General features: G+C 36.9%; 1 protein-coding gene across 1 annotated transcript; it reads left to right on the forward strand.

Annotated features, from left to right (window-relative positions):
- Nucleotides 1–723: 723 nt before the first annotated feature.
- LOC143030846 (uncharacterized) lies at nucleotides 724–11,207 on the forward strand. Its single transcript, XM_076194065.1, has 2 exons — nucleotides 724–861; nucleotides 9,039–11,207. The coding sequence occupies exon 2, from the start codon at nucleotides 9,167–9,169 to the stop codon at nucleotides 10,658–10,660; it is 1,494 nt and encodes a 497-aa protein (XP_076050180.1). The 5' UTR covers nucleotides 724–861; nucleotides 9,039–9,166; the 3' UTR covers nucleotides 10,661–11,207.
- The last annotated feature ends 5,248 nt before the right edge of the window (nucleotides 11,208–16,455 follow it).

Genomic DNA, 16,455 nt, shown 5'->3' on the forward strand with positions numbered 1-16,455 from the left:
CTTGTCCCATGACAAACAGATAAACAAAATTGTCGGAGAATCCTACAACTTGCTAAGATCAATAAAAGTGGCATTTACATATTTGGACGAAGAAATCATAAAAAGAAATATTGGTCACACTGATAAGGCCTAAACTAGAATATGCGGCGACATTGTGGTCACCCAGTACCAAAAATAATGTCAAGAAAATAGAAAGAATCCAGAGAGCAGCAACAAAATGGCACCTGCACTCGCAAACTTGTGATATGAGGAGAGATTGGCTAAACTAGATTTACCGACTCTGGAGCAAAGAAGAGAGGTGACCTACTGACCATCTACAGAATCGTGAAAGGCACAGAAATACTTGATAGAGAGGACTTGTTACACTGGGACAGGAGAAGCACAAGAGGACATGGAAAGAAAAAAAAAACAGCTACAGAAGAGATCTAAAGAAAAACAGTTTTCCACCTAGAGTGGTAGACACTGGGAACAAACTGGACAAGAAAATAGTGTGCGCAAAAAACATTCATGAGTTTAAGATCAAACTAGACACTGCGAGATACAAAAGCGGGATCTACGAGCGTAGCTCCCCTTCCCGCAAAATACAACTAGGTAAGATACATTGTTACTCTGTTGTTTGTTAGCCTAGTTTGGTGTTTGTGTGTCCGATGACAGATATTGGAATTTCCCATATTTCCCTCTTGTCCGATTGACCTAAATCAACCTCTGATAACTTTTGGTCAAGAAAATAGAAAAACTTCTGCCCTGTTTGTTTACATATGACGTCATAGTCCGGCCAGCCAGCACTACATCTGGCGTTTTGAGTTTTCGTGGCTGCTTTTTACAGGCCATATACACGTGTGCTGCCTCAGACTTAAATTCGTGAGTGCAATCAGATAGTAATAAGGTAGCTTAATATATGCCCAGTGTGTTCGCAATTGCTACACTTTAATGCCCGTTTCGTAGTGTAATTGGCAATCTGAGCTGGGATAAATAAATGTGTGGGTATTTTTTACTCTATTTAATGGGCTTCCTTGGACTTACCAGAGATCGTGGGCTTGGCGCTCGGCTATCATCTGTTAATTGCCCAAGGTATAATAATAATAATCAGGCCATCAGCATCCGTGATGACGACAATGACCCAGATGATATTTAGAATTTTAGGTACCAAATTACTAAATATTTAATATAGGTTAGTTTAGAATAGACAAATTGAGGTTTGAGTTTGATCTTGAAATGTGATTCATATAATGTTATATATTATATTCTGTTGGTATATGTGAGTGCACATATTATTCCTGGGTTGTCACAGTCTGAAGGAAGGTGGGAAAGTATGGTAATTGTTCAGTTTTGCACATGGGTGCAATATAGCAATAGAAAATTAATTATTAATTTTGTAGATTATAATGTATTAACATAATATGCAATTTTGTGGGTGGAAATAAAAAACAAAAAAGTTGCTCAAATAGATTTCGTTAGTAATGAAGTTGCGCCGGATGAATGGTATGCCATGTTTGTTATGATAGATGCTGACGTCAAAGAAATAAAAGGATAAACCGAAATTCGTCTAACTGAAGCTAACCTAACCTAACCTAACCTGTGTTTAATAAATCAGTACCTGCAATTTATATGTCATCCAGATCGTCCTCGTTGTCGTCGTCGTGAGAGACGTTGGTGGGCTTTTCAACCACTCTCTCAGATTGCAGGGATAAAAGGTTCTTGCAGCTTGAAGGAATGCATAGATTTCAGCTCCATAGCATTCCTTCAAGAAAATGTACTTCACGAGGTACTGTCAGAAGTACCGAGGCCGTGATGTCCATTTTGTAACTGACGTTTCAAGTAGACCAGGCAGACGACAAGATGGCGTCCCGATCCTATGCTACTGACTTGGCTCGTTAGCAGATTTGCTTGTAGCAAGGTATTTTTTTTTTTAATTTCCTCCCAGAAAATCACATATTATGTTCATGTATTATAATTTACAAAATTAATATATAATTTTCTAACACTATATCGCGCCCATGTGCAAAACTGAACAAATACCAAAAGTATTTATAGAGCGAGACTTGGTTAAGTACATTGTAACTCCTTTTTCTTTCAAGATGTAAATGACATCAGTTTACATCTCTGAGGCAGGAATGTTTAGTGAGATTGCATATTTTTAACTTTGTGTTGATTTGTTCATTGTGTGGTTGGTCATTGTGCTTTCCTGGGTGTTTCATTTTATTTATTTATTTATTTTTTTCTTTTCATTTGGTGGCTGACTGAATCTGCCTTGGGGTGGGTGGGGTTGGGGGGTGGATGGATGGACGTTATGAATTGTGCCTATTTGCTGGGTGTGTTTGTCTGAATTAGTTTAAAGTTGATGTGCTATTGAGTTGCTTTATAAGTAAGATATTGAATATCTAATAATACATGTTGGCAGCAATGATGTTATGGACATTGTGTCTTAATATTGTTGTTTGTACCTGAGGTGTCTTTGATAGTATGCATTTGAAAAAATATTTTGCCTATATATTGTGTCAAAATACACGGGGTTTAGTATGTAATTATTAATATTTTATATTTTCTGGAAATTTATGTATTCATATAGTAATTGTTATTATGTATTATATCCTATATTTAATTATGCACTAGGTGTTTGTCTATTATTGCTTGTTTGTATATAGCTGTTGGCTGATATGTATATAGTTATCTATGTTGATTTGAAGAATTGGTTGTGAATTCACTTAAGTGAGTGTTTATTACTTTATGTCTGTGTATGTTGACTGTTTAATACTTCAGTTATTAATTGATTTCATTATATGTGTATGCACTTATTGTTTTGCATATTTGTTTGATATATTTATTATTGTATATGGCTAATGGCTGAGAATGTGGATATTGTTTTCCTGGGTTTGATTGTCTGCAATGTGTAAGCAATGTGTAGTGAACAATTAAAATATCATTATTAACATTACATGAATGATGATTGGAGATGGTTGCAGTGGTGAGGTTGATGGTAGACTGAAGGAGTTGATTTTTAGTCTATGCTAGCATGTAATTGTCAGCCCAGCATTTTTTCAGTGCCGGTTGATGACGGCTTGATGTATCTCAAGCGGAGGGAGAAGGTGGGCAGATGGAGGTGGTTAGAGATAATAGTTTGTTTCTTGTGGGCTATGTATTTACCTAGTTGTATTTTACGGAGACGAGAGCTATGCTCATAGTGACCCATTTTCGTATCTCTTCACATCCAGTTTATTCTTAAAATCTTGTACAGTTCTGGCATTCACTGTTTCTCTGTTCAGTTTGTTCCAGACATCAATCACTCTATGTGGGAAGCTATTCTTTTTCAGGTCTCTTCTGTAGCTGTCTTTCTTTAGTTTCTTTTCGTGTCCTCTTGTTTCTCTTCTGTCCCACATTAATAAGTCGTCTCTGTCGAGAATTTCCATCCCTTTCATAATTCTGAAAATGGTCAACAAATTGCCTCTTTCTCTTCTCTGTTCCAGTGAAGACAGATGTAATTTTTCCAATCTTTGTTAGTATGTCAGGTTTGCCAGTGTAGGTGCCATCTTTGTCGCTGCTCTTTGTATTCTTTCTAACTTTCTTTTGTTCTTATTTGTGCTAGGTGCCCATAGTGTTGCAGCATATTCTAGTTTAGGTTTTATCAGTGTAACAACTATTTTCTAACCATCTCCTCATGTATGTAGTCAAAAGCCACTTTCATTGAACTCAATAAGTTATAAGTCTCTCCAAATAATTTATTGGCATGTTTATCAGATGTCAAGTAACTTGAGATGATTACTCCCAGGTCCCTTTCTGAATTGACTTTTTTTGACTTTGTTTCCAATTTTATACTGTCTCTCGATACTCTTATTTTTACTTTTTCCAAATTCCATTATGCTACATTTTTTAATGTTGAAATTCATCTCACTTTTCCGACTCCATTCCCATATTTTGTCTAGGTCTTCTTGTAGCAATATGCAATCTTCTTCTGTTCTTTACTCTCTTGAGAAATTTGGCATCATCAGCAAAGAAGTTCATGTAACAATTTACTCCATCATCCATATAATTTATATATATGGCAAACATTAAAGGAGCCAGTACAGAGCCTTGTGGGATGCCACTTTTCACATCTTCCCAGTTCAAATTTTTGTCTCTAATTACCACTCTCATTTTTCTCCCAGTTAAGAAATCTTTCATCCATTCCAGCAGTTTACTTTGTATTCCTCCTATTATTTCAATTTTTCTTATCAATTTTTTATGTGGTACTTTGTTGAATGCCTTCTGTAAATCCAAGAAGGAGCAATCTGCCCAGCCATCTCTTTCTTGTATTATCTCAATTAATCTCTAGTAAAAGCAGATTAGGTTTGTGGTGCATGATCTTCCACTTCTATAGCCAAACTGTTTGGGGTTTATTATTTTATTTTCTTCCAAGTGTTTGGTCCATTTGTTTCTGATGACTTTTTCACATATTTTTGCTACTGTACTTGTAAGGGATACCTGTCTGAAGTTTGTAGGATCTTCCCTATTTCCTCCTTTATATATTGGTACTACATCTGCATCTTTCCAATCTTGCAGCACCTTTCCCTCTTTGAGTGAGAAGTCAGTTATCTTGTATAGTTTGTCTGTCAGTTCATCTATACACTCTTTCAGTATCCAATTTGTGGTTCCATCTGGTCCATGCGATTTCCTGACATCTAGGTTTTTTATCTGGTCTCTTATTTCTTTTTGTGTTACCTTTATTTCTTTCATTGTGGTGTGATCTTTCTTGTTGTCCATCTTCCCAAGATTATGAGCTCTCAATTGTAAAAACATATCTACAATGTCTGATCATAACTTCTGACTTCTCTGTGTCATCTGCATATTCTTTATCTCCTTCACACAATTTCACTATTTCATTTTTATCCTGTAGTTTTTCATTTGTATATCTGTAAAAGAGTTTAGGTTGGTCCTTACATTTGTCTATAATATCTTTTTCATAATTTCTTTTTTCTTTCCTGCGTATATTCACATATTCGTTCCTATATGTTTGTCATTTGGATTTTTTTTTTGTTTTTTTTTTCCAGGCTGTCTCTCCTGTCTCTAGCCTCAGTACACCTTTTGTTAAATCAACACTTTGTGTAATTATTTTTTTGTTTCTTTTTTGGTACATATTTGTTAATTCCTTCCTTGTACTTTTCTTTGAATATGTTCCATTTGTCTTCCATCTATGTTTCCTCTTTAGAGAGTCTATCCCAGTTGGTGTTTTGGAATTTTTTTCTTAGTATAACAAAATCCATTTTGTTGTACATTAATCTTCCTTCTCTATGTTTATCATTCCTGTCTACATTGTTATGTTCTTTTAATTCAAACCATTAGTATATGGTCACTCTTTCCAGTTGGTGTTTTATACTCCATTTTTTTCACAATATCTGGTTCAGAAGTTAATATTAAGTCTAGTTTCAACGGTTCCTCAATGTTTCTGTATCTAGTATTTTTTATTAATCCATTGTGTAACTGACATGAAGCTCCTGGTTCTCACTGGAGATCATGGCAGTGGAGGGTAGGCTCTTGTTCAGCTTTGTACTGGAGAAGATAGAATTGATTAAAAGAAATTAGTAATACACATTTGTTGATACTCAGGATGACTGGCGGGGTTGGTTGTGGAGGAGGAAATGGATACATGGTTTCTCTCGGATGAGCATTGGGTGGTGCTGCTGGAATGGAGGCGTATTTGGAGGTGCACATTTGCTGCCAAGATGATTCATATCACTGTTGAGTTGTTGTGAATGAAGTTATTTGGTTTTGTGTCGTCCTTGAAGTTAGCACACTGGGTCTGGGTTCCTTGTGACTGATTGGAGTCATGTGGCTTCATTCTAGAAGTAGGGTAGTGGTAATTGTACATATTAAGTAAGATTACTTACAGAGTGGGCATCCTTAGAGTGTTGAGGACGTGTTGTGATGAGTTTGCTGAGTTGCATGTTTGGACGGTTGCTTTGAGCAAATACTGCGTAGACTTAGGTGCCTGGTGACTTTGATGTCAGTGTGCAGAACTTGAAGTCTTGTAGGATGTTGCTTAGAGTTTTCTGAGTATGGATTGGAGTCTGGGGGCTTGATTGAAGTCTTGAAGTTGATGCACTGGGTTTGACATATTCTGGTTGTGGATGAACAGCAGGATTGCCACCGTAGTACAGTTTCACTACCAACTCTCTTCAGGACAGAGTTACTTAACATTGAGGTGCATTGCTGGCTGCTCAGGGGGGCCGGGGGATTAAGTTGGGTTGGTAGGCGTGGATAGTCGTGGACAAACGGGTATCTTTGGAGGTTTGGGCAAAAGATGCTGCTCCAGTGATATGGACGTTTGTGTATCTTCGGAGGTGAAGAGGACCACCGATGGCCACCAGTGATGTAAATGTATGTGTATTGCTTCCATCACTGCCTTGAACATGGTGGCATGAGAGTGGGGTTTATGTTGAGTCGAAGTTTTCTGTACCTCTGAATGGTTTTAGGTAAACCCAGCTGAATGAGCTTGGATTTATGAAACATTAAACATATGAGAATGTACAGACCCAAAGATAAAGTCTCATGGCTAATCCCTCTCTGGGGAGAGTCCCAATATGGCGACACAGTTGCCAGTTTATATACATGAATATGCCTGCCTTTGCATATCTCTGTAGGTTTTCCAGGTAGAGTTTATAATTAACATTTATACAATAATATTGTGAGTTAGTCGTAGTACAGTGGATTTAGTTAACAGTTGTGAATATATTTTGATGTGTATGGTTTATTATTAGGGTTATGTAGTTTGGTAGATATAAGGATTGATTAATGATATGTTTAACGGGAGACATGTGGCATTATTTGGTAGGGTCATGCAATCATGACATATGCTTGTTTTTGATTTGGAGAATGTATAGGTCAGCAAAGATGGGCAGTATTGTTGTGGCTAGGTTTGAGTAGAAAGGCACTAGTGGCTGTCAGCATCTTGCAGGTCTGTGGATCACATGTCATGAGTGTGACATATCATATATATGGTTATGTAGTAATGGTTACACAATACCCCTTCTATAAGATTGCTGGGACATATATGAGATCCAGATATATCATGTAATTTGAGAGCACAGTAAACATACTGGTAATAAGCAAACATTATTATTGGCTCTCATCGGTCATGTACATGTATTTATTGTTTAGCTAAGGTTATTTTACTTATCTGTTAGTTGCTTTATGGTGCCTATTTTGTGTTCATTCCAATTGCCGCTTCCAAATTTGTAGCCAGAATGAAGATGGCTTATCAAACACTTATTCAATGTTTATATTCTTGCATGCAGTTACTATAGATACAAAATTATGAATTAGTGAGCTCATTTCTAAGGCTACAACATCATCAGGCTACTAGGGTTTTATGTATTATTGGCTGGAATACTCAATACAATGAATGCCTGATATCACAAAAGGAATCATTGCCTCACTAAATATTAGGAAGCAGTTTACATTATATAGGAAGTTTTTGTATACATCCTCATTCACCATAATCTAACCTAAAAATAGTCTTATGTTGTCATTCTGATTTATGAATAAGGTTGCCACAGGGCACAAATTTGTCACACAAATTTAATTGTAACTCCTTTGAGAGACAGTTCTTACAGAGTAACCATAACTTGATAAGCTAATCTCAACAGTTTGTTTTGGTGGTGGTTGATAGAGGTAGTGAGTCTAACCTACCCAACCCCATGTAGGTATAAGTGTTGACAGGTTAGGTTAGGCTGGTAGTGTAATGTACTTTTAATTCAGTGGTGTCAGAAATAACTATTTGATAACTTTATCCATAGGATTTTTATATTATTTCTACCAAAATGAACTTGTGTGGGCATCCCCTAAAAACAAACAAACAAACAAACAAGAGTCTAGCAGTATAAATCAATATCAGATTCACATGAATCACACTATGAAGTACAGTATTGATATCTGACATCCTTGATAGGAGGATGTATGGTGGATTTTTGAAGAAATTTTTACCATGAAAAGGAAGCCAGGTAACTGAGATTCAAATATTCAAGTCACTTAAGTTCCCTGTACTGCTGTGTGGCTGTGAGACATGGACACTGAATGTTTGAATGCTGACTTGAAGAAATGTTTCAGTGTCTTGGACACAAAGTGCCTTTGGAGAATAATTGGGTATCACTGGAATGCTTTCATACCAGTCCAGAGACTGTACTATGAGACTCAGTCTAGGTCAGTTTCCAGTCTAATTTGTGAACATCACTTCCAGCTATATAGGCATATTGCATGTTTCCTTGATGTTCTTCCTACTCATAGGGTTGTCTCTTACCCTCGATGGAGGAGATGAAGGGGACACCCACAAAATTCATGGCAAGAGGGACAAGTTGATTGAAGCTGTTGAGAATTGTTTGGAGTGGGAAGGAAGGGTGTTTACATGGGGGTTTGTACTGAGAGACGACCATAGGGGGGACTGGCACTGGCAGTTGAATGATGCAGTGCACTCCCTGGTTTATGTCCCCAATTGATGATTGATGATGATGATGACAAGAAAAAATATGGATAATACCTCTACAATTACTTAGGTCAGTTTCATTTGTGTCATGCTAAAATTGTATCACAGGTACACCACTAACTAGTGTACCTTAAATGATGTGGCTTATTTCAGTTATTTGAGTCGGATGAACTGAATAATCCTTCCTAGTGTAGGTCATGATTAGATTTGGGTTTTGTGAGCCCAACATGGAATGTTATAGAGTTATCTTAGAATATGTCTGCTGTGACTAGCTGGGTGATACCCCCTTCCAAATCTCGTGACCAGATGAAAAAGCTAAACCAAAAATTTGACTCTTTCTGTTCATAGTGGCATAAGTGTGCATGTAGCCATTGGATGACTTTCAACACATTTCTTATGAGAAAGCAGAATGCAATGTATCATAGCACCAGATATGTTAATGTTTCTACCTATTTTATGTTAGGTGATGGTATATACAAAGGTTCTGTTTAGGTACAAAGGGACTTGAATATGAAATGGTGTGTGTACAAATCATCCACAGTCTCAAGAGTGATGTCAATCATATAATTATATTTTCATTTTCCAGGATGAGGGTAATTATCAACATTTCTTTGGAAGAGCTATCTAGAGACTCCAAGTTTGTCATACAATGAAGAGGATCCAGTGTGACATACACAGCACAGCTATCTCACGAGTCTACTTTAATATTGAAAGATGACCAACAATGGAGAAAAGCCTTTCCAACAGGACCTGTGTGATATAGCGTTCTCAAGTAAGGGTGATCTCAAACATCATGTGGTGACTCACACAGCAGAGAAGCCATTCCAGTGTGACCTGTGTGATGCAACCTTCTCACGAAAGGATCATCTCACACGTCATGTGTTGACTCACAGTGGAGAGAAGCCTTTCCAATGTGACCTGTGTAATGCAGCTTTCCCACGAAAGAGCTCTCTCAGAGGTCACATGATGACCCACACTGGTGAGAAGCCTTTCCAATGTGACCTGTGCAATGCAGCTTTCCCAAAAAAGAGCTCTCTCAGAAGTCACATGGTGACCCACACCGGAGAGAAACCTTTTCAGTGTGGTGTGTGTGAGAAAGTTTTCTCACATAAGAGTAGTCTCGAACATCACATGATGACCCACACAGGAGAGAAGCCTTTCCAGTGTAATTGTGATGCAGCTTTCTCAAGAAAAGGTAATCTCAAACGTCACATGATGACCCACACTGGAGAGAAGCCATTCCAGTGTGACCTGTGTGATGCAGCCTTCTCAGCAAAGAGAAGTGTCATACGTCACATGAAGACTCATAGTGGAGAGAGAGAGAAGACTTTCCAGTGTGACCTGTGCAATGCAGCTTTCTCCCAAAAGTGTAACCTTGAAGATCACATGATGACCCACACAGGAGAGAAGTTTCAATGTGATATGTGTGATGTAGTGTTGTCAGAAAAGAGTTCTTTCAAACTTTCAAACACTGGAGAGAAGCCTTTCCAGAGTGACCTGTGTGATGCAGCTTTCTCACAAAAGCCTTTCCAACAGGACCTATGTAATATAGCTCTCTCAAGTAAGGGTGATCTCGAACATCATGTGGTGCCTCACACAGCAGAGAGGCCATTCCAGTGTGACCTGTGTGATGCAGCCTTCTCACGAAAGGATCATCTCACACGTCATGTGTTGACTCACACTGGAAAGAAGCCTTTCCAATGTGACCTGTGTGATGCAGTTTACCCACGGAAGAGCTCTCTCAGAAGTCACATGATGGCCCACACTGGAGAGAAACCTTTTCAGTGCGGTATGTGCAATAAAGCTTTCTCACAAAAGTGTTCTCTCGAACTTCACATAATTACCCACACAGGAGAGAAGCCTTTCCAGTGTGATGTGTGTGATGCAACTTTCTCACAAAAGGGTAGCCTCAAAGACCATATGAAGACACATACAGGAGAGAAGCCATTCCATTGTGACCTGTGTGTTGCAGCTTTCTCAAAAAGGAGTTCACTCAACCGTCACATGATGACCCACACAGGAGAGAAGCCTTTCCAATGTGACCTGTGCAATGCAGCTTTTTCAAGAAAGAGGGATATCAGACATCATGTGTTGACCCACACAGGAGAGAAGCCATTCCAATGCGACCTGTGTGATTCTGCTTACTCAAGAAAGGCTTGTCTCACACGGCATATGAGGACCCACGCAGGAGAGAAGCCATTCCACTAACCTATGTGATGCAGCTTTCTCACAAAAGTGTGTTCATAAACATCACATGGTGACACACATGAGAGAATCTTTTGTAATGTGACCTGTGTAATGTAGCCTTCTCAAGAAAGAGTGGTTTCAAATGTCATGTGATGACCCACACATAAATAAAGCCTTTCCAGTGTGACCTGTGCAATGCTGCTTTATCAAGAAAGGGTTATCTCAAACTGCTTATTATGACCCACACTGTAGAAAAACCTTCCCAATGTGATCTGTGCAATTTTACTTTTGCACTAGGAAGAAACCTTTCAAGTGTGACCGAGGTGATGCAGCTTTTGCATAAAAGAGTGTCATCATCAAACTACATATGAACACCCACACTGGAGAGAAGCCATACTATTGTGATCTGTGTGATGCAGCTTTCTCACAAAAGAGTGGTCTCAAATGTCACATGATGACCCGCACAGGATAGAAGCCTTTCCAGAAAATGCATCTCAAATGTCATTGTATTTTAACCCATTAAACTCCGATGACAAGATTCTTGTCATTTGGTCAAATAAAACAAAAAATCATAAAACACCAAAATGTTTGATCAAACACCAGAAAAATATGATGTCAGCCCATATTTTTCTGGTGTTTGATCAAACATTTTGGTGTTTTATGATTTTTTGTTTTATTTGACCAAATGACAAGAATCTTGTCATCGGAGTTTAATGTGCTTACCAATTCTGGAGAGAAGCCTTTCATGTGTGACTTGTGCAGTGTAGATTTCTCATGAAAGGATGATCTCAAATATATCATGACCCGCACTGGAGAAAGGCCTTTGCAGCTGCATGACCTGTGATATGGCAGATTTCACAAGAGGGTGACATGAAATGGCATGTGATGTCCCACATAGAATCCTTTCCACCATGACCTGTACAATACAGTTTTCCCATGAAAGAGTAATATCAAACAGCACATGATGATCAACATAGAAGAGAAGCCTTTCCACTGTCATTTGTGCAATGTAGCTTTTTCATAAAGTGGCATATGGTGATTAACACAGGAGAGAAGCCTTTCCAATATGAATTGTGTGATGCAACTTTTTTTGTGGGTTACTCAAAAAATCACATGATAACCTATCCAAGAGAGAAACTTTGTTAGTGATACACATTTCTCACAAAACACTTTAACTGTGTGGGGAGATAGTCATTAGATTCAAACATGGATGTATAGCATTTTTGGGAAAAATGAATGCAACATACGACTAAAAAAAATATTGTACGGGGCTACCAAGTTCTTTCTAGACAGGTGGTCTGTATGAACAAGTACTGTATGAAATTATGATTTATTTAATGATGCTCTGGTAATGTCATACATCAGAGTAGTTTTAGTGAATGTTTTACAGCACCAGAAGATCTAAAATGTGTTCATCAACTCAATTTATATGTGTTGGAAATTATCTAATTTTAGCTTGAATCTAATATAGTATAGAAACAGTGGAATGACACTTGATCTGTACAAAAGAAGGAAATGAAATATATTAATGAATAATTGTAGTGTCATTTATTAGTATTGTGAAAATTCAGAATAAAAAAAGATGAACAAAAAGAAATGTTTTGTTACAGTGCCTGAATGGATGCCTTACAGGTCACACTCGCCTTATCACTTGTTGTTTCCATCCATATCCATGACATGAAACACACAAGTGTACCTAATTGTAGTATATGGGAAAGGAGCAATGCTTACTCTTCAGTTTACCATACATGGCCTCAAATTCATGTACAGTACCAAATTAGTTGAAACCCCTGATTTCCTATTATCATATTTAGATTTAAATTATGTATCGTTTCAATTTGGGCTATATCACTTAAGATAATGCAAGTATTTATGCATCCATATGGAAAATTGTATTTTTTCACATCCTTTAAACATAGATGTCCTTAATTTTTCTTGTGACATTATAAAACCCTCCTATTCTTAATCAGGAAACATCATCTGTCAAAATAATCTGTCCTATATAGTGTAATCTAATCTATTGTATATTGTGCAATATCATCTCTTTTCAATCTTTCAAAGTTGTTAGCCCCAGTGCTTTTAGTTTTTACTTGTATGGTATATCTTCTCAGGCACATGGGTGTGTGTGTGTGATATGAAGCCATTCAACATGTTCATTGTTCATGGCACCACCTTTCTGGCCTATTGCTTACACATCTTAAAGTAAAAGTGATAAATAAAAATAAAACTAATAACACATTGAATAGCTGCAGGAAATACAAAGAAACTCAAGAAAATATAAAACTTCACTCACACATTGCTAATTACAGAGAAAATAATGAAAATTGAAGGTCAGGATTTCATCAACAAGGTATTTGCACAACAAAGATGAAGTCTAAAAATTTTACTAACACAAAGGTAGGCAATGAAACTTGTACCAGAACTGGGCCACTTGCCTTATGAAGAGAAGTGTTGCCCTTTGTGCCTTCAGACACTCCAGGAGAGGAGAGTAAGGGGGGGGACATGGTATGTAGTAAATCAAAGGCTAAATTTCTTGAGTGTTTTAGCTTTGCTACATTTAAATATCTTTGCTAAACCCCTGTTGTTGTGTGTAGTGGGGTTCAGCCACGCTACATGCATGAAGGTTAATCAAACCCTGAAGGAGATTTTGGATTTATTGAGGGATAGTCTATTGGGACTTCAAGCATGGAGGGTGATTGTGGAGTCACCTGTACAGTCCCACTAAGTGTACGGTAAGGGTTACATACTAAATACAGTGTTTACAAGTATTGTTCCAATAAAACTTGTAGCCTACTGTTGAAAAAAAAATGCAGAGATCTGTATATTTCGACCACTATCTGTGATCCTCTTCAGCAGATGGGTACAATAGGGAGTGAAGATGAATACAGTATATACAAATATAAGAGAGCACAATAGGAAAACGAGTAAAGCCGCATGTCACATGCCCTTTGTGAGGTTGAGCATATGATTGACACTCATTTTGGTCTGATTCAGTAGCTTTTAACCCATTAAACTCCGATGACAAGATTCTTGTCATTTGGTCAAATTAAACAAAAAATCATAAAACCAAAATGTTTGATCAAACACCAGAAAAATATGACGTCAGTCCTCGCTTCGCTCGCGAGCAAAGCGAGGACTGACGTAATATTTTTCTGGTGTTTGATCAAACATTTTGGTGTTTTATGATTTTTTGTTTTATTTTACCAAATGACAAGAATCTTGTCATCGGAGTTTAATGGGTTAAGATTAACTCATTAAAAACTGTAGACTTTGTGAAAGGTTGCACCGGTGGTTTTAGTCGTGTATGGGCGGCGTCGAGGACCACCGCCTGCCACCAGATGAAGGTTTTGAATGCTACACTTTAGGTTGGTGCAGGGGAAGGCAAAGCTTCTTTGGACTTTGTATTTATTGAAATGATGCAGTTCCGGTATTTACAGATCAGGGATGTAATCCCTTATATGGAGAGTCTCCTGGTGCTCTCTCTAAGGGAAAATCTCTTCCCCTAGTCTAAGTGTTTGTGGCGACACAGTCGCCACATACATATATAATATATATATATATATATATATATATGTATATATATATGTATATATATATATATGTGTGTGTGTGTGTATTTACCTAGTTGTATTTTATGGGAAGGGGAGCTATACTCGTGGTGTCCCGTCTTCATACCTCATTTTATCTAATCTGTTTTTAAATTCATGTATTGTTTTTGCATACACTACTTTCTCATCTAGCTTATTCCAAATGTCTATTACTCTGTGAAGAAAGCTGTTCTTTTTCAGATCTCTTCTATAGCTGTCTTGATTTTCTTCCCGTGCCCTCTTGTATTTCTATCATCCCATTTTATCAGATTCTCTCTATCAATAATTTCTATGCCTTTCATGATTCTGTAAATAGCTATCAAATCTCCTCTCTCCCTTCTTTGCTCTAGTGTCTGTAGTTCAAGTTTTGCTAGTCTCTCTTCATATGATAGTTTTGAGAGTGTTGGTGCCAATTTTGTAATTGCTCCTTGTATTCTTTCAATTTTTTTTTATACATTTTTTTGTACTTGGTGACCACATCGTTACAGCATATTCCAATCTAGGTCTTATCAGAGTGATTAGAATTTTCTTCACCATTTCTTCATCCAGGTATGTAAATGCCACTTTGATCTTATTAAATTATAAGTTTCTCCAAAAATCTTATTTATATGTTTCTCAGTTGACATATTATTCATAACAATGACTCCCAGGTCCTTCTCATTTTCTACTTTTTTTTATTCCTTCTCCCAATTTATATGATCCTGTTATCCTATTTTTGCTTTTTCCAAATTCCATTATACTACACTTTTTAGTGTTGAACTCCATCTCCACTTCCTACTCCATTCCCATACTTTATTGAGATCACTCTGTAGTGACTCGCAATCTTCTTCCGTGTTTACTTTTTTTTAATAGTTTTGCATCATCTGCAAAGAAGCTCATATAACTTTCAATTTCTTCATCCATATCATTAATATATATAGCAAACATTATTGGGGCCAGAACTGTTCCTTGTGGAACACCGCTTATTACGTCATCCCATTTTGAGTGTCTCTTATCACTACTCTCATTTTTCTTTCTTGCAAAAAGTCTTCCATCCATTTAAGCAGTTTGCCCTGTATTCCTCCTGCAGTTTCTAATTTCTTAAGCAACTTCTTATGTGTTACTTTGTCAAAAGCTTTTTTTTAGGTCTAGAAATGCACAATCAGCCCATCCATCTCTTTCTTGTATTATATCTATTAGCCTTGAATAGAAACACATTAAGTTTTTGGATTTAGCACACTGTTTTTTTCTAAATACCTTACCCTTCTAATTTTGATAATTCTTTCACAGATTTTTGCTATTGCACTTGTTAGAGAGACTGGTCTATAGTTAGTATGGCTTCTTTATTTCCCCCTTTATATACCGGTACTATATTTGCTCTTCTCCAATCTTTTGGAACTTTTCCTTCTTTCAAGGAACTGTTTATCATGCTATGTATTTTGTCTGCCAGTTCATTCCTGCATTCTTTCAAAATCCAGTTTGCTATTTCATCTGGTCCATGCAATTTTCTGACATCAAGATTACTCAAGTGTGTCATTATTTCATTCCTTGTTACTTCTATTTCTTTCATAGGGGGGACTTTCTCCTTCCATTCGATATCACTAGGTTGTATGTTCTCCCTTGTAAACACTGATTTAAAATGCTTGTTCATAATTTCTGCCATTTCTATTTTCTCTGTGTATTCAACTCCTTGTCGTAGTTTCTCTCATTCTTGTTTGTTTTTCAGTTTGTTGTTTACATATCTGTAAAATAGTTTTGGCTGATCTTTACATTTTTCTATGGCATCTTTTTCATATTCCCTCTTTTCTTCTCTGCACATTTGTACATATTCATTTCTATAATTAGTATATATTTTCCATTTTTCAGGTCTTTTGTATTTTTTCCATTTTGTCCAAGCTTTGTCTCTTTTGTCTTTTAACTCCCTACAGCTTTTGTTGTACCAGCACTTTACATATTCTTTTTCTTGCTTTTGTCTTGGGACATACTTTTCCACTCCTTTATAATTTTTTTGTCAAAATATTCCATTTCTCTTCTGCTGTTGTTTCCTCTTTGTATATTCTTTCCCAGTCTTCTTTTTGAAAGAATTCTCTTATTTTCTCAAAAAAACAAAAAAAACATCAATCTTCCTTTTCTATATTGTTCATTTCTTTTCATTATTTTTCCTCATTCAGTTTCAGTTCAACCAATATGTGGTCACTTTTACTTATTGGTGTCTTATATTCAATCTTTTCCACTATTTCAGGTTCTGAT

This window comes from Oratosquilla oratoria, chromosome 12 (genome assembly GCF_046742065.1).
Source record: "Oratosquilla oratoria isolate Oo_2021 chromosome 12, ASM4674206v1, whole genome shotgun sequence".
Classification (NCBI taxonomy): domain Eukaryota; kingdom Metazoa; phylum Arthropoda; class Malacostraca; order Stomatopoda; family Squillidae; genus Oratosquilla; species Oratosquilla oratoria.